The following is a 17,242-nucleotide window of genomic DNA, read 5'->3' as shown; positions in this document are numbered from 1 at the left end:
CTGATGCATAATATCTAGGACAAGTATCTAAACCATATCATGCTAACTAATCGTGCTGCACAAGCTCCAAAGAACGGCAGAGAGAATTTATTGATGAGAATTGCCTGCTGTGCCTGAACGACGAGGTACGCCTAGGACCAGGCAGTATATGCTTCCCCAGCGCATGCCGCTGTTGACTGGCAGGCTGCTGCCTGCTAGAACACCTAACGGGGCTGAATGGAAGCCTTGGGCCATTGCTGTATCGTACGGGTCCAAGATGTCCACCAAGTACATGTGGAGAAGCCATGGGAACGCAGCACTATTCTCAGACGTGCCCCTCAAGAGCCCTGAACGACTGCAGAGCTATGCACGGAAAACTCGCTGAACATCCTCAAGGATTACAAGCTACTATTTTACAACAATTATCATCTGAAATTAGCATCTTTTGCTCAGAGGATGCATGAGCCTCTCTCTTCTAGGGTCTTGCTAGTGCTTCCAAGGGTGAACCCTACGCTTGTCCTTTTTCCAGATTTTCCATGCCTGCAATTTGCAGTTCTCAAATTCCTTTATCATTCCCAGAGCACAATAAGCCCTTCCACAGCTGCCAATTGAGGGTTTGAGGGTCAGCAAGAGCCCCACAAAGTGCTTGGAAGGACATGAAACCAAACACATGCATCATGCGATATTGATATCATCGATGGGCAGCCTGCTCCTGAGGACTGTAGATTTTATGGTCAGCTGACTGCCAGAACAGCCACCAGTCGACAGAGAACAACAGCAGCTGGTCATGCTCATCACTTATGGTCCATTTTGACAAACAATACAATACAATACCAGACATCAGAACAGCAAGTGCAACTGTTGGTGCAAAATCTGTAAATACTTGTATATATATAATATTCAATACAAAGCCAGAAAGCTGTCCCTTGCTCGCCCTTCCACAGGAGTCCGTCTCAAGCAAAATGACGAATAGATGACTCGTAAATGAGTCATGCTGGTCGAGCAGGCCACATGTCCATGAGGGTGTTGGCACAGGATGCAGCCACGCTGGCTATGGCTGGCCCAGACGATGAGGCCAGGTCCACAAGTGCTGCCGTCAAGCTTGTGAGCACATTTGTCTGGCCGGCACCTGCAGCGCATGCATTGCTGTGAATAATGGGCCTGCGAACCTCTGCCTGTTCTCTCTTCAACCGCCAAGCATGCATGGGGACACTGCAGTGTCAGCATGCATCATGCTTGGGATTGGGAGAATTTATCAACCAAGAGAGCGAGATGTGTGCTGTGCTTAGGAACGGCCAAGCGGCAAATGCAGTACTACAAAGTTCCCCATGACAGGGTTGTAGACGCCAAATGCAGGGCATGGCGCAAAGATGACTCACCTTCGGAGCCCTCTGCGAGAGCTATTCTGTCAAACTCGAGGAGCGAGGCCAGCAACTGCAGCACGGCGGGCAGAAAGGTCTCCATCGCATTGTCAATCGCGTACTCCACAACAGCTACCACCTGGCAATCATGCAAAGCCATTCCTGGGAATCATTGATCATTCAGTACAACCACCTTGCGATCTAACCCTTCTTTGACAAGCTGCAGTAAAAAATGTTCCCAGTATGCATGCAATATACTGTACGTGATGTTCAAGTGGTCTCTTAGTACTGCCATACGTGTGTTAAACACTTTCCCTGCTTCAGTCAATAGTTGTCTTGTCAACACAAAAGAAGAAATGCCCACAAAAGAAGAAATGCCCACAAAAGAAGAAATGCCCACATCAAGGGGCATACAACTGCGTTTTGTACCGAGGGGGTTGTTGCTGGATGGTGTTCGCGTACGAGACAGCCGTTCCTCGAGCTTCTCCTATGCCTGCTCACTTAAAGTGTGGAACTGCGCACCTTGTTCACAACGCTGTGCTGCTGCAGCTCAACAGGTGTCATGGCATGGCTCTCCAGCAGCAGCTGGCACACGCGCAGGTTGTGCACGTTGTTGTGGTGCGAGTCCAGAGCTAGAAAGCCAAAGAATTGGGGCAGCAGCCCTTGCCTGCATTGCCGTACATCAAGCACATTAAGTGTTTGACCCAAGAGTATGGTGTCACTTTGTTTCCACAATTTTTCCACATCTTAGTACCCCTACCTGCACTGCCAACCATAAAAGAATCCGACTCCCTGCAACAGGCCGTGACATCGCTGCAACATGACATTGAGAATTCAAGCCTTCCGAAGAATTGCCAGGTGTTTACCCTCGGCCTCATCTCCAGCTGCCTTGACCTCTGTGCAAAACTAACTGCACAGGGGGTGCTATATTTTCCATGTGCTGTACCCCCTGGATTGCAGGTGCAAAAACCTTGGCGAATCAAGGTGTTTATCGGAGGGAAAGGAGTGGAAAAGGGTGAACTCACGCTGCAAGAGGTGGCAGGGCAATGCCAGGGATGTCCTCCAGGCAGTCTCCCACCAGCTTCAGCGCAAAGACTGGGATGGGTTCATCTTCCAGCAGCAGCGCTGGCACCAATGGGAGGACGTGCGCTCCCAGCAATGCATGCAACCGCCCAGTGACTGCCGGATCTGCGCATGTGACACAACAGATCTTTGGATGAAGGTCAGAGCCCCAGCTCTACAACGCAAACCAATGACCATGATCGGTGCTGAAAATGTTCATGGGCACTGCAAATTCAGCTTGGGATTGGAGGAGCAGCTGGGTGCCCCCAGAAGAAGATCTTGACAAGCTTGATCACACGCGGCGTTAGTTCAATCTGCAAGGCGCAGTCTTCATAGAGCTGTGATCATCAGTGCGTGCAACATACACAGATTGTGATGTGTCTGCATGCTTATAAGGTGTTTTTTCACAAGGAACAACAACATTTGACCGAGAATATCTGAAAGATCGAAAGATTGAGCGAGAATGGAGAAAGGAAGCTCACCTGGCCTGGAGGCGGAGAGCAGCGTGGCGATGACATCACCCAGAACCTTGAGGCAGCCGAAGCGCATGTCACCGCCGACATCAGCGCTGACAGCGGCCACCAGCGCTGGCATCAGCACATCTAGGATGACCTCAGCGTTCGCGATGACTGTCTCAGTGTGGCGCACCAGGGCTTCCAACATACTCAGCACTACTGCCTGCAGATGCACAGTATTCCATAGCTAAGCATAGCAGACATGTGTGTCAAATTGTTCAGAGAAGAATAGGACCCGCCATTGGAGCAGCATTGTTGACACTGGCTCTCTGGGAATCCAACACAGCTTGAGAAAGTGACACATGCAGCACAGGTCCATCGTTCCTGCACAGTCACATGCAGGAGACACGGATGCCGGTGCACAACATCAACCCCCTGCAAAGATCCAGAAAACAATTGTTTTAGCAAATTGGATTATCTGCGTCACCTGGAAATCTGACAGGGGTCCTGCCTGTGTGGCCTCAGCGCCTCTGGCCGTCAGGCATGTCACAAAGTCTGCCAGGTCCGCAATGAGACCCTCTGTGACAAGGGCACTTCGCAGGCAGGGCGCCTCGAGCAGCGGCACCAGAATGGGGAATGCAGAGGCCGGCCCCCTCTGAGACAAGGGTGGGATCCTGCTCTGCAGCGCTGCCTTCACCTGCACGATCAAAAACAGTCCCTGTCATGCCTCAAGTTGCTGCTATCATCCTGTCCTTTATACGTATTTGGCCTAATTCAAGTCGAATTGCACTTCAGTCGGATGACATCTAGGAAGGCATAGCTCTGTCACTACAATGCAAGATTGCATACAGCCAACTCCAACGGAATGCCCTCATTGAGAGCTTTCCAAAAGCGCATTTAACAATATCAGAGCCTCAATATTCTGGGAAATGAAATATTAATCTTTGACCTTTTTGGAAGACTTTTGGAAGACAACTATTTATTTTTCGACTAAGTATTAGGCCGAGTACGGCATTTGTCATTATCTGTGCCTGAGATTCTTTCTCAAGCCATTCTCCACAGAAAAGTCATCAGGCAGAAATTGCATACTTCACTGGCCTTGATTTGTCCTGATCAAATTCTGACTAAGACAGTGACCACTTCTAATTATGTGATGCTAGCTGTTTCACAGGGAAGGAAGAGCATGTAGAGCAGGAGAGGCTCACATTTGAGCAGATGCTGTCCACGGCGGCTGCAATCTCCTGAGAGAGGGCGGCCAGGGCCTTGGTCACTGCTGGATCTTCCTCTTGAAACAACCGCTCAAGCTGCATCGCACGGGAATGAATTTACCACTTAAGCTTACTTTGCTGCATTATTTAGGTCTCTGCATTTGCAGCAAAAATGTCCTGAGCATGGCGGCACACGAGCAAAACAAAGGAAGACCAACTTTTGTTGCCCCCAAACCACATGTTTTTGGACTCTACCTTGTGCCTGACATAGTTGTACAAAGAGGTGTGCTCAGGAGCCAACACACTAGCACACTTCAGGGCAGCCGCGCACCTGATGCAGCAAACGGGACTTCACAGCGTGCGCGAGGAATTTGTAGGTGGCACGAGAGATAAGCGCCACAGCCACAAGGCCCTTGGCTGCCAGAAATGGCACCGCATCCAGCAGAGACAGCACGCCTGCCATCAGCCCCCGCTCTTCCTGTGCGCATCAGCCATACTATTGAAACTATTCTCAATCTACTGAATTTTCCTTCTTGTCTCACGGGGAGTTTAGTTGCTCCGCAGGAGTTGGCTGGCAGCAGTGCAGCAGGGAGGGTACACTGAAATAAGACGGCTGGTGCTTTGGCTCTTGCCACACATGCAGCATTTGCTAAGGTATACTGCAAGAGACCCCATTGGATGAGACCAAAATGGAGACTGTGGTCTTCGCCTTCCACTTCTGGGATGGTAAATGCTCCGTGGACTTGAAGGCAAACACAGGTGATCAAGTACACAGTCTGCATGCAAAGAAATGCTCAGAATATGTACCTGGAGGCCGGCAAAGACTGTGGGCAGCACTGCTGGAGTGGACAGCATGAGGTTGAGCAGATTCACTGCTGCAATCTGCACCCCCCGCGTATTGCCCTCACCAAGCCCGCTGGCCACCTGCATGCAACCATGACAAATTAGTCGTCAGAGCCTCCTGATGGTCCTGTCATTCAGGCTGAGTGCATCGGCTTGCGCATCAACCATGTGCAAATTTAAAATGGGCCCCTGACAGGGAGTATGTCTCGGCATACGGTATACTGTCAATTGGGCCAGTGTATCCTCATAGCGAAGTGTCCCATTGCTTGCACACAGGTGCAGGAGGTTGCCCGACAATTCACAGAAAGTGGCAATCGACGTGACAAGAACACTTCGAATCACGCCGTCTATTCAAGCAAGCCAAGCTTGGCATGGCATGCAGAGGACAAGATGCGCGGACCAGGTCAAGTTGGCGAGGAACAATCACAGAGCGTCTCGAAATGGAATCTCTTAGCTGAATATGAACAAGATGCGCACCAGGTGCAGGATGCTGCGCTGGGAGGTCAGCAGTGGGAGCAAGTGGCCGGGGGACTGCCGCGCCAATCTGCACAGCGCGGATGCGGCGCATGAGCGCAGCGCTTCGGTGCGCGCCCCCGCCCAGATGGCGGCCAGCCGCTCCGCCACGTCAGCGCTGGCGAGTGAATCCACCCACTCGCCCCGCCGGCTCGCCAGGTTCTCGATCGTCTTCACAGCGTAGTGCTGCGCGCATGCACTCATAGCAAATGAGGTCAAAGACCCCTGAGCGATGACTCCAATACAAACCACTGGACATAAAGGCATCTCGGCCAAATCAACCGGGTAGGCGAGTTCTCGTGTGACATTGACGGTAATATCTATGCTCGGCTGAGCTGCGAGGACATGGTTGGCATGCTGTTGTCAAAGCGCCTGAATCAGCCATGTTGGGCGCGTCACGTTGTCAACAGTATGCAGAGCTCCAAGGCCCTGTTTTATAACAGCTCTTCTGCACGCTGTCCCCACACAGGTGTATACTGCTCTCATCGCATGCCCGCCGCGCCTCTTGCACACCTGGATTTTTAACGGGTTGTGTTCTTGGTGTATATTGTGTTCTTGGTGTAGTTTGTAGTTTTGCAACAACAGAGAAGCTCGGTACCTGGGTGATTTCGTCCTCTCCGGGGGCGAGCAGGCCGGCGGTGGCGGCTAGGCTGGCCGGGGGGATTCGCCAGGGGCAGTCGCTGCCGCGCTCGGTCGCCTGCGAGGCCATGTAGAAGAGCAGCTCTCCCAGCGTCCCCATGATGCGCCGCCTCACGCGCTCGTTGGCGTCTCCAAGGCACTCCGTCAGGACTCCCACCATGCCTGCAACAGTTGTCCTCCCTCTGTCAGTGTTCTGTCCTGCCATAAAGCCACTCCCTTTGACAGTATTCACACACACCATGCCCGCACCCATGTTCTCCCTTTGTGGGCATCCAAGCCAGCACTGTTGCATGTGCATGTTGAATGAGATGAAACTGAAAACTGCATCGTGAGTGGCACCACTTGTGTTTGTCAGATCAATAAAGCCGTGGGTGGAATTTCAGGAGACATGAGCAATCACAATGCTTTCAATACTCTAGGCACAGCAATACATCACCCATGTGACCTAAGGGAGTATACAAGAGGACCCTTTTCTATTGGACCAGGGTCTTCGCATGCAAGGTGTTCTCTGATTGCGGAAAGTGTCAGCATCATTGTCGGCTCTCAACACGCAAGTAGGAAGCAAGCATTACACAGCGACGGCAGCAGGGTAGGGCGGGGCACCTGAGGCGTTGACATCGTCCTCGATGAAGGTGCAGAAGCGCACGAGCAGCCCCAGCACGCATGCCAGCCGCACTCGCAGCGCCGGATGCTGCGCAGAGGCAAGCATGCGCACCAGCAGCTTTGTGAGGGGCGCGTTGACAATCACATTCGCCAGAGAGACGTCGCAGCAGATGGTCTGCAGATAGTTCAGCACGTTCACCTGCGGCCCAACGATAACACCTCACATCCCCCTTTCAACAAATGAACAGAGCCTTCGCTTTGTCTGACCTCAATACCCAATATTTCATGTAAATGATAATAGTGCTGTGCTTCCTGCGCTTGCATCATGCACCTTACTCAGATCCTTTGGGTTCTTGGGGCACCTCCATGCCTCAAGCTTTGTAGTGGTGTAAAATTGACACGGGCAAAGCCTGGAGGAGACTCATCTTGTGCGAAGCAAATCTTGAAGTCATACAAGGGTCTATCATGTCTTCAGTTTTCAAAGTCCCGATCTGGGCAGTAAAGGAGAGTCAGAAGGGTTGTTGGCCCACCTTTACATTGGTGGTCTCAGGTCCGTGCAGTGCCATAAAAATAGACCCTATGAACTCCTGCTGCGCACTCGGGTGGCCATCCAAGTCTATGAGCTCCTGGAGTGACTGCAAAGGAAGCACGCTATTGGATCAGAGCCCACATATCAAATATGGCAGAATGGTGCATGCCAAGATCTGCTTGTCTGCCTGTCAATGCCCCAAATTACCATCAACACTATACACAGCAGTTTGACAGCAATCTAACAGCAATCAGCGGGGTTGTGCCCACACTTTAGGAATTATTAAGCACGCACCAGGGGTTGAAACGGCAGGGCTGCAGCGTCAAACTGCGGATCGGCCATGTTTTCAATGCGCCGGTTGGCTACAATCGGCAGAACCGCGCTGTCTGAAGGGTGCCAGATCAGGTCCTCCAGCCTCAGCTCTGCCTCTGATCCACCACCTGTGACAAGGTCCGCTCATGTTTGATGCTCTACTTTTCCAGGGGATCTGTATGCTGCCTCCAGTGAACAGCTCCTTACTTGACACCTCGAACCTTGCATCAAGTGTACAGCATTTTGACATGCATCTGTTCTCATGGCTGCGAAGAAAAGTGCCTCCAGTAGAAAGCTCCTTAATTGCACCTCGGTCCCATGGCTATGTGGGGGAGTGGGGGAGAGGCCAGCGTGCACCTATGCAGCCTTGCTGCTGAGACAAAGGCTTCGTCAGAAAGTTTTGCGCACCTACATCCCTCGGCTCCCCTGCCGGCATGGCCGCCTGTGTGCCGCCTCCCAGGTCATCGCGCGCGGCGGCAGAGTCGAAGTTGGGCTGCCGGATGGGGCTGACTCGGCTCTGCTGTAACCGCGGCAGGGCGCCACGGGACTGCGAGCTCGGCGGCGGCGTCATGTGCACATCCATTTCCGACACAGTTGGCGTTGAAGGAGGCTCCTCTTCGTCCGTGCCTGCCACAGTTCATCATTTTTCATACATGCATAAGAAGCGCACGGGCAATGGCACCTTTAATGTCTATGGGTGTGGTACTCTGCCATTGTATGGATGGTTCGTCGAGGATTTTTGTGGTTGTGTCTGGCTGGTCCATTACTCTTTCGATTGGGCAGGTCATACCCTATCTCCTTGACGGTGGCAAGCACCTTCTCAAGATCTGGCCGGACTAAGTACTCTAGTACGCTGATCAGGTCATTTCACAACCAGAGGCAAAGCAGTTTTGCCGGTCTGGGACAGTGCCTGTGCTGGAGGGCGACAGCTTCTCCCGGAAGTCCAGCTCAGCGTTGGGGTGGTTGAGCCGCACGTCGCCAGCCGGCGCGGCTGCCGCGGAAGCTTCCGCGTAGCCGAGCGCCTCCGGATCGCGCTCGAGGTTCACCCGCGCGATGTGACTCATCCTCACCACGTCCACCCCGCTGCTGCGCAGCGTGCGACCGCCAACCTCCGGCTCTGGTGCCTACAGAAAAAAAAAACAGTGTCGTGACAACATTTGTTACTGCAGACCATACGAAGAAACACCTTATATTAACTGGAGGGCTGCAGAATAGCAGAAGTCAAGAGGGCCAGCCAAAGAGAATCTCCCATGTGTCATGCAGTCACTGCCATTGTGGACAAGGTCACACTCGCAGTGTTCACAAGTACTGCGCTTTTCGTTGGATCAGCAGCCTTCAAAGACCTTCGAGACAGTCACAGCGGGCACCCCAGGGGTCAAATGTTCCCCTAGGAATTTTCAAGACTGCAATAGGTCACATTTGTAGTTCCCACATATTCATCCTTTGCAGATCTGACAAGAGGTTCACCTGATCTGCTTGGGACTCAGCGGGCGGCGCAGGCGTCAGGCCGTGCTCCGCAATGAATTGCTCCAGCAGCGGCTCGGGCGGCATGTCGCGCGGCGGCAGTGGGGCCATCCAGAAGCCATGCCCCGGCAGCTCGGCCCAGCCGATGCGCGTCGCCGGGTTCTTGTCCAGCAGCCGCGATACCAGGTCCTCAAACTCCGGCGACGCCCCTGAAGGGGCAAACCACTCCCGAGGGGGTATGTTGCAACTTGATGGAAAACAAGCACTGCACTGGTGATCGTCAGCAGTCTGAAGAAATTCGAAAAGCATGCTCTTCGGGTTACTTCAGCCTCCCTTTGTGGAGATCTTGGATAGTTGCGGCACGGGCTATAATTCTATGGGTGCGATGTTGCCTTTGAGCCATGATCTGGGTAGATGGCACAAAATGGTATCCACACCATCTGGATGTACTTTTGACTGCACTGGATACAGGGGTCAAGGTGCACACGGGTGAAATTTGGCAGCACCTGGGATGGGGGCGGGGTCAGTGTTGAGGATCTCGTGCACAAGCTGGGTGAGCGAGGTGGACATGAAGGGCGGGCGGCCGGCGGCGCACTCATACAGCACGCAGCCGAGGGCCCATAGGTCGCTGGCGCTGCTGTGCGGGGCGTTCGGCTGGAACAGCTCCGGCGCCATGTATGCTGGCGTTCCCCGCCTGGCCTGCAGTCATTACATTCCCCTTGTCATACAGCGGGCTATATATATATACCCATATATGTATTTATGTGTATATATGGGTTTTATGAGCGTTTGAAAGGTGGCTTACAGATTTATCATGATGAGTACCCGCCCCAGCATTGCACAGATTAAGTGCGGCACAGCAGCCTATCATTCCTAGTGCCTGATCAGACGTCAGTCTCCACAGGGTGATGTTTGATCCTGCCCTTGCAGCGTGCCTAGAGCGTAGATATAGTTTAGTACAGTCAAGGGTCTGCTCACGTGACTAGCCCAGAATGTCTACTCCGTGCAGCTCAGCGCGCATGCTTTTTCAGCCTTTGAGCATTTGACCAAGGAGGCGGCAGCAAGGAAGATCTGCTTGCCTGCTGTGCGCCGGCCTTGGCGGCGGCGGACATCTTGTGCGAGAGGCCGAAGCCGCCGAGCTTGACGCGGCCGTCCTCGTCCAGCAGGATGTTGGAGGGCTTCAAATCGTTGTACGCCATACCGGCTGCATGCAAATGCTGCAGCGCTGCAGTAAGATCGCGCGCAAAGCCGTGGATGGAGTCCTCCGGCAGCTTACCATCCTCTTTGAGTAGGGACATGAGGTCGCCGCCCACACAGTACTCCAGGATGAGCCACAGGTGGTTGCGTGTCTCATACCTGCGCCAGCAATTACTATAAATCCAACAATTTATACTGTGAGTCAGCTTTCATCTGACGTACATCCCTGGTCCTTCCTTGATACGTGTTGGATCCATGACTTGCTGAGTGTCATGAGAACCAAGGCCACTCTGGAGGCTCTGCTGGACAGGAAATTTTGTTCATAGTCCAGGTCAGCAAATCCAGGTGGCCTTCACGGGAGGGATGACTTGTTTGTGGGGCAGTCACAAGCAGAGGCAGGAGGTGCATGCCAGGGAGCTGTGGCCTTACCAGGCGTAGAACTTGAGGATGTTGCTGTGTCTGAGCATGTGCATCGCTCGCACCTGCAGCGACAAGGTCTACAAACTCAAAAGACATGGTCAGTCCAGGATTGCATGCACCTCTTAGCAACAAGGATCAAAGGGAAGAGTTCCAAATTTTTTTGAGACAACTCATGGCTCAGTGCAACTGTGCGAATGTGCTAGCACATTCAGCAGTGCTGCCTACCCATGATGCCAAGGATGCAGCACAAAGCACATTACCTCCTGCAGTACTCGAGCTCTCTCCTCCTTCCCCACGCTTTTGATGGCATAGTAGATGATTGTGTTTTTCTTGCGGCCCTTGTACACCGTGGAGTGCTTGCCAGACCCCAACACCTCGAAGATGCTGGGCACAACAACAGGCACAATTTAAGAATGGAAGTCCCAGAACCATGAATAGATGCAATATGTGGAGATTGCGGTCTTCTCATCGCCATCAAGAGTAATGAATTTCCTTCACATGCATGCTTGAGTGCAAAGTACACCATCTTGCATCTATACAATAACGGACACTGGCATCTGCACCAGGTTTGCACGAATGACGCAATTTGGTTGTGATGACAGAAGCGTACTGAAATTGATTCATGGTGGCCTCCTCTATCGCAAAAGCGCCCACATTCTTCTGGCAAGTTTACCACTGGGTACAGCCTGCACCGTGCAGCCCAGCACGTCGTATGGGGAGATCCACCCTAATTTCCTCAGCCACAACGCTTAATCACTTGTACGCACCCGACTTTGGTCACATATTATCTCATAAATCAGATTGCTTTGACAAATCACTTGGGATGGGCGGTTGGGATGGGGTTGGCTCTGGCAAAATTGCCAGGCTGGCGAGGGTGAGAGACTCCTGGAACTGCATAGAGCCGCAACATGTGCTGGCTGAGCAAGGTATATCAAGGCCCTTCCACATCACCAAAGCCCTGCTCAGCTCTTCATCGAAGAGTCTTAAATTGCGAGTCTTCATGGCTGATGTCATGCCATGTCAGCCCTGACATAATGATTAAGATCGAACATTAGACTGAGATGAAGATGATGATGCTTGTTCTTGACATCCATTCGACATCATGTCACATTCATTTCACACAAAATGACAGCCTTCTGTATCTCAAGACCATGGTCCCAAACCATGTGTCTTCTTGACGTTGTTCCAAAAGTGACTTTTCAGCACAGGACATCCATTGCATGCAAATCAAGTGAGGTCAGCAAAGCGCAAGATCAGCCATCCAGTTTATCATGACATTGACGACAAGTCTACCATTGCAGTTTCCTCAAGACAAGCAGCTCAACTGTGTCCATTGCTGATCCATCGGCCCTTCTGTCCGTTCGGGCCTCTACATTTCAAGAGGCATTTAAGCTGGCTGAGCCATCAAGCAAACATGCCAAGCGCATCTGAAGACTAAGGCAGAGGTGCGGCTGCCGCTGCAGCAGAAACCCATGTGTTAATGATGTCGTAGGCGCCGCTGAGCCTCTCTGAGGGTGGCAGGCACGGTAACACTGAGCTCAGCTGCTCGACAACTCCTGACCGCGTGCGCAAGGTGCGCATCTTCTTGAGCGGCACCTGCAGTTCTTCAGGGATGGCCTCCATTTTGAGCTGGCGATTTGGCAGGTGCGTGGGCAGGCTCTTCAGCAACTCCGCCTGCTTGAAGTATGCCTGTGCTGCGGTCAGGTCTGTCCACACGTACACCTCGTCGCCGCGGATCTGGAGGAGATGGTGTGTGACGCCATCGGTGAGATCAATCATCAGGGGATAGTTGTTGTATGCGTAAGCCCCAAGCCGTGCCGTCACGCTCCGGGCCCTGTAAGCTCCGCTGAAGGTGATGTGATCGGCGGATGAGGGGGTGTCCTTGTCCTGTGACACGACCAATCGCCTGTGAGATGCATGGATTACTATAAGACACCTAATTTGCGCATCAGATGCCAAGGTCTAGAATCAGCGTGGCCTTATAAAGACTTGTGCAAACTTTAAAACATGAGGAAGCATGCATGCGCCAAGCTCTAGGACAGCAAACGGACAAGTGAGGATTAAAGTCATACAATATGTGAAGCTCAAAGAGCAAGCTATGTAAGGGCATTATGTAGTTGCACTGGTGCTGCTCACCTGGTAATGATCAGAATGCTTGTCACGATATATCTGTTTCTGGGCTTCATTCTGCTTGTGCTTGTAGGCCAGTCTGCTGTGCAAGCCCGCTGAGCTGGCCATCAGCCCATAGGGTGCAGCGCAGCCATCCAACGAGCCGTTGTACCTCTGACCTGAGCGCGCTGTAATGCCGTACATCTTCCTTTCGCTGTGTATGTCGTACATTTTGAAATCGTTGCGTCCGAAGTGCACGTCATGCCGTTCCAGCTCCTTCTGATGGTGCGCCAGCAGGAACGGAGTGCCGGTGTTTTCATCCGGATAATTCTCATAGGCAAAACTGCCGGGCTGCGGCGCATCTGCTGGGACAATGATGGGCTCTACTGCGTTCCCGTCCACTTCATTGAGGTTTAGCTCTACCAGAAGCGAGTCAACCTCGGACGAACCCACTTCTGAGAAGCTCTTGTTGCTCTTGCTTTGGCTTTCGTCGTGACGCACCAGCTCCTCGCGAATGACTGTGCGCATCTGGTCTGCGCATCACACAATTAGAGCAGGCAGAACTTCAGATGTACTGGAAGACATGAGGTTCACTGCTGCTCAAACAATATCTTGACTAGTACGGTCCAACAGAGGCCAGCACACCCTAAAATATGTTGAGGCCAAGACAAAATGCTCGGCTCCATCAAGGATCAGGCAGGATTGGGCATAGCACAGTACCGGATGCTGAGCGCTAGCAACCTTCAAGACAAGGGGACGATGCCACAGTGCACAACAAGGCAGCAGTATAAAAAGATTGGCAACACCAATGAGTTTGGAAAGGCATTAAAAAAAAGCTTTGTATCTGCCAAGCCTAACCACGTTTAGCAGCTGCAAGAAGTGAGCCTCAGCAGTGTCCGTTGCAGGGGCAGCATACCACACATAGCCACAGCAACGATTTGGATTCAATCTGCAATTGTGAGATGTATAAGGATAGCCAAGTCGACCTACCTGTGGGAGGGGCTGCCTTTGCCAGGATTGCATTGGCTTCGCGCACATTCAGTCCCGCGCTCGTCAGCTGAGTGCTAGTCAGCATCATGAAGGCCTCTCCTACCTCCTCATCCTCTTCATAGCCAAGGACTCGCAATGCCTCCTTCATCCTTGGCTTGCTGGTGTCTGGCAGGTCGGCTGTATCCACAAGATCTCCGACCTTCACCATCCTGCGAAGAGCAGCACAGCTGTGCTCGATACTTGACGTTGAATACCAGTCAACCCACACTTGGGCAAAGTCTGCACACGAAATTGAAGCAAGAAAGAAATATGAAGTAGTACCTCCACAATAAGCAGTCGTAGGCATGGCCCAAGAGACAAGCATGGATGCATCACGCACCTAGATATGCCTGCTGTATGTTCAATGCGAATGACTGTGCGCATCTGGTCTGCGCCGATGACACCTGGCCAAACATCACACAAATTAAGCAGGCAGAACTTCAGATGTACTGGAAGACATGAGGTTCACTGCTGCTTAAACAATATCTTGACTAGAACTGCAGTGGGGCAGCATGGCTTTCTGACATTCCAGTGATACTGGCAACGGTCCAACAGAGGCCAGCACACCCTAAAATCTGCTGAGGCCAAGACAAAATGCTCGGCTCCATCAAGGATCAGGCAGGATTGGGCATAGCACTGTACCGGATGCTGAGCGCTAGCAACCTTCAAGACAAGGGGACGATGCCACAGTGCATAACAAGGCAGCAGTAAAATATCATTGCAAGAATGGGGTTGCTTCACCTGACTGCTCCGGCAGGTGCAGGTGGTAGGTGGCGCCTGGAGTAAGCTCGCGCCGCCCCACCAAGCCCGTTTGTCTACCTGGTTCTGTCAACTTGCCGATCCAGGCTGCATTCGCCTCGCGCAAATTCTTTTTTGCTTCCGAAGCAATTGCAGGGCTGGAGACTGGCTCGGTTGCAAGCTCTATGTCGCCTTTGAACACTTTCACGATCACATCCTCCATGCTCCTGCAGTCGAGCAATGCGTGGAGTGGATGAGCAATAATTTGGCATAATATTAGCTGCCTGTTCCGATCTCTGGAAAATAAGGGGAGCCCAGGTATAAGCTTGCCCAGACATATCCCAGGGCCTCACTGTCCAGCTATTCGTGAGACTGGCCGTCTTGTTTTTAGTGCGGATAATGTATCTTATTGTTATTTGAATGTAATCAGAACGCAATGCAGACAAATGAAGGGGCTCTTAGCATCTCAGAAAGTGAACCAGGTAGCTTGATCGATCGAATACCTATTAAACATTCTGGGAAGAAGGGGCCACCTTGAGCGCGGTAAGCTCTCCACAGTCGTCTAATTTCTTCCCTGTGCCTTGTCAAGAAGAACCAGAATTACTGATCATTAGCGAGAGTGAAGTACAAAGACGTCGTGGGCGAGGAAATATGTATTCGACTGGTGACTAATGCACAATGTGACTGGATGAGAGGCACCTTGCAACTTGCAATGCAATTTACACTGTTATATCCGGTGAAACCTTCTTAGTTCCGGGACCGAGAGCTTCTTGCAGGAAAGCCGCTCACCCGTTGTGAGAAAAGAAGATTGCCAGCTCAGCTGACGAACGGCCTTGTCAGGATTGACCGAAGTTTCCTCTCCAGTGAAATTCCGGTGATTGCTTATATTGATCTCAAGATCTGCATGTAATTTGTACTTCAGCGCTGCAGATGTGCTCGTGTTTAATGTAGTAATTCAAAATTTTTGCTTTTGGTGTGCAATCGTGTGCAGGGCCGAACAGTAGTTAAGTTGCCTGCAAAATACCAGTTAGGTGCTACGTCGAAACCAGATGATGTCATATTGATGTAAGAATATCCACCCCCCCCCTTGTGTTCTGAAGCTTTAGGAGCGCTGTGCTGCGCCGGGAAAAAGGATTGAAGCCAGTATGGCCCTTCAGAAGCAGGTTCTAGATACTATCTAGATACTAGTTAGTAGCATTGACAGCCACAGGAAAAGACAAACAATGCACAAGCTTAGTAAGCTTCCCCATCTGGCAGAAATCGCTTTAAGTCCTTTTGCCTGCCAGGAATTGCCTTGGTTTGTGCAGCTCCAGCGCTTGCTATGCGAATCCCTGTGAAAGACAACCAAATGATCTTGTGTTGGTCTTCACTGACACCAAGGACGATGATCCCACTCCCTGGCTGTACTCCAAGTGGGTGCACAAGATGGTGTGCTTGGCCCAAGGAGAGCAGCTGACCGGGTGTGTGGCCGTGGACGGTGGAGCTTTGGCTGCTCGTCGCAAATGGCGAACAACACGGTGGGCAGTAGAGTGAAACCGGCTTACGTACGATGCCCAAGAGTAAGCTTCAGCGCTTGAGTCAACCTGCTCTTAAGGCCATACATGTGGCAAAGCTAGGAATGTGGGATTCATTGCAAATGCCATTGTGTGAGACTGGTTAGGAGGACCTTATGCACATCGAGAAGATGCAAAGATGTCTGGACACTAAGATAAATTTTTATCATGATTACATGCGTTTTCTCCCAAGAGGCACGGTGCGTCCTGCAGACAAGCTGCAGTCAAAGGCTGCCACAATCCTACTCAATGTTGGACTCCCCAGATCCAAGCAAGACCCAATTAATGGTGGGCAAGGTGCTCAGTTTTTGTACCGCCCCCTGCCAGCCGGGGCTTAGCCGGGGCTGAGAAGAATAGGTATAAGTAACGTTACTCAAATGAGAATTTATAGATAAGCTTGCCATGACACAGAGCGACCTCGGAGAAGGCGAGAAAGGAGATGCTGAGCTAGGTGCACATGACGCGATCATTGGAAACCTACTGGAGGGCGAAATAGACTTGGCCTCAAAGCGCGTGGGCAAGTCGAGGTGCGAGGGGGGGATTATTGGAGTGGGCATGCCGCTGATTTTTTGCAGCTGGGTTCAGCTGACAGATATGGCACACGGGTGGAGCACTTTCCCCAAACAGCTATAGATAGCGGCTTGCAGTCGTGGGCCCCGTGGGACATCGGGGATGCATGCTTTAGGTGTTTCCAGCAAATTGCAGCATGAATTTCTGTCTATTTTTTATGCCCGCACAAGAGATGCATTGCATGGGCAGGCCTGCACGGTTCCATGTGCTGATACGTGATTGTGTAACCATGAGTCGAAGCATGGCCATCAATGATTGGGGCCCAAGCACAATTCATGCAGTAGGGTCCACAGAGGCCATCATGTAATGGTGACTACCTCAACACATACCTTGAAAGGCCATCGCGTGAATGATGGCGATGATGCCAACACAATTAGTATAGTATAAGCTGCAGGTTGTTCACTTTCACTGTCACCTTTATTTCGTGAGCTCTTGAGATCATTACGCGGATCATCGAAACCACTTCAAAAGGCTAGAGCGTCGATTCAATAGCGCACGACGTGCTCTCCACAAGAAAGTTAGAATCCAAAATTTGGATGATCAGATCCTCAAGATAATTTCCGTATCTCGCATGATTGGGCACTGGAAAGTGCTTGCATCGACCTGCCTTTTTAAGAAGGTCAGGGACTTCTGAGTGGCCAAAGGCCCTAGTAGAACG

The 17,242-nt window shown here is 51.8% G+C and overlaps 2 protein-coding genes across 2 annotated transcripts; both read right to left on the bottom strand.

Annotated features, from left to right (window-relative positions):
* Window positions 1-1,293: 1,293 nt before the first annotated feature.
* On the bottom strand, window positions 1,294-10,968 carry COCSUDRAFT_17444 (kinase-like protein; the record flags this gene model as incomplete). The annotated part of the gene is made up of 17 exons (XM_005645799.1): window positions 1,294-1,479; window positions 1,863-2,007; window positions 2,366-2,528; window positions 2,885-3,080; window positions 4,063-4,161; window positions 4,397-4,543; window positions 5,386-5,607; window positions 6,020-6,222; window positions 6,664-6,862; window positions 7,194-7,298; window positions 7,487-7,620; window positions 8,187-8,272; window positions 8,988-9,177; window positions 9,475-9,662; window positions 10,016-10,324; window positions 10,595-10,647; window positions 10,846-10,968. Coding segments are annotated over 17 exons (2,748 nt in total), but the record flags the coding sequence as incomplete, so codon positions are not given.
* Window positions 10,969-12,019: 1,051 nt separating this feature from the next.
* Window positions 12,020-13,832, bottom strand: COCSUDRAFT_83503 (hypothetical protein; the record flags this gene model as incomplete). Its single annotated transcript, XM_005646202.1, has 3 exons — window positions 12,020-12,322; window positions 12,722-13,227; window positions 13,685-13,832. The coding sequence occupies 3 exons, from the start codon at window positions 13,830-13,832 to the stop codon at window positions 12,020-12,022; spliced, it is 957 nt and encodes a 318-aa protein (XP_005646259.1).
* Between the last annotated feature and the right edge of the window lie 3,410 nt (window positions 13,833-17,242).

The sequence above is a fragment of the Coccomyxa subellipsoidea genome (assembly GCF_000258705.1).
Source record: "Coccomyxa subellipsoidea C-169, whole genome shotgun sequence".
NCBI lineage: Eukaryota > Viridiplantae > Chlorophyta > Trebouxiophyceae > Coccomyxaceae > Coccomyxa > Coccomyxa subellipsoidea.
This window is presented reverse-complemented; position numbering and strand designations above follow the sequence as displayed.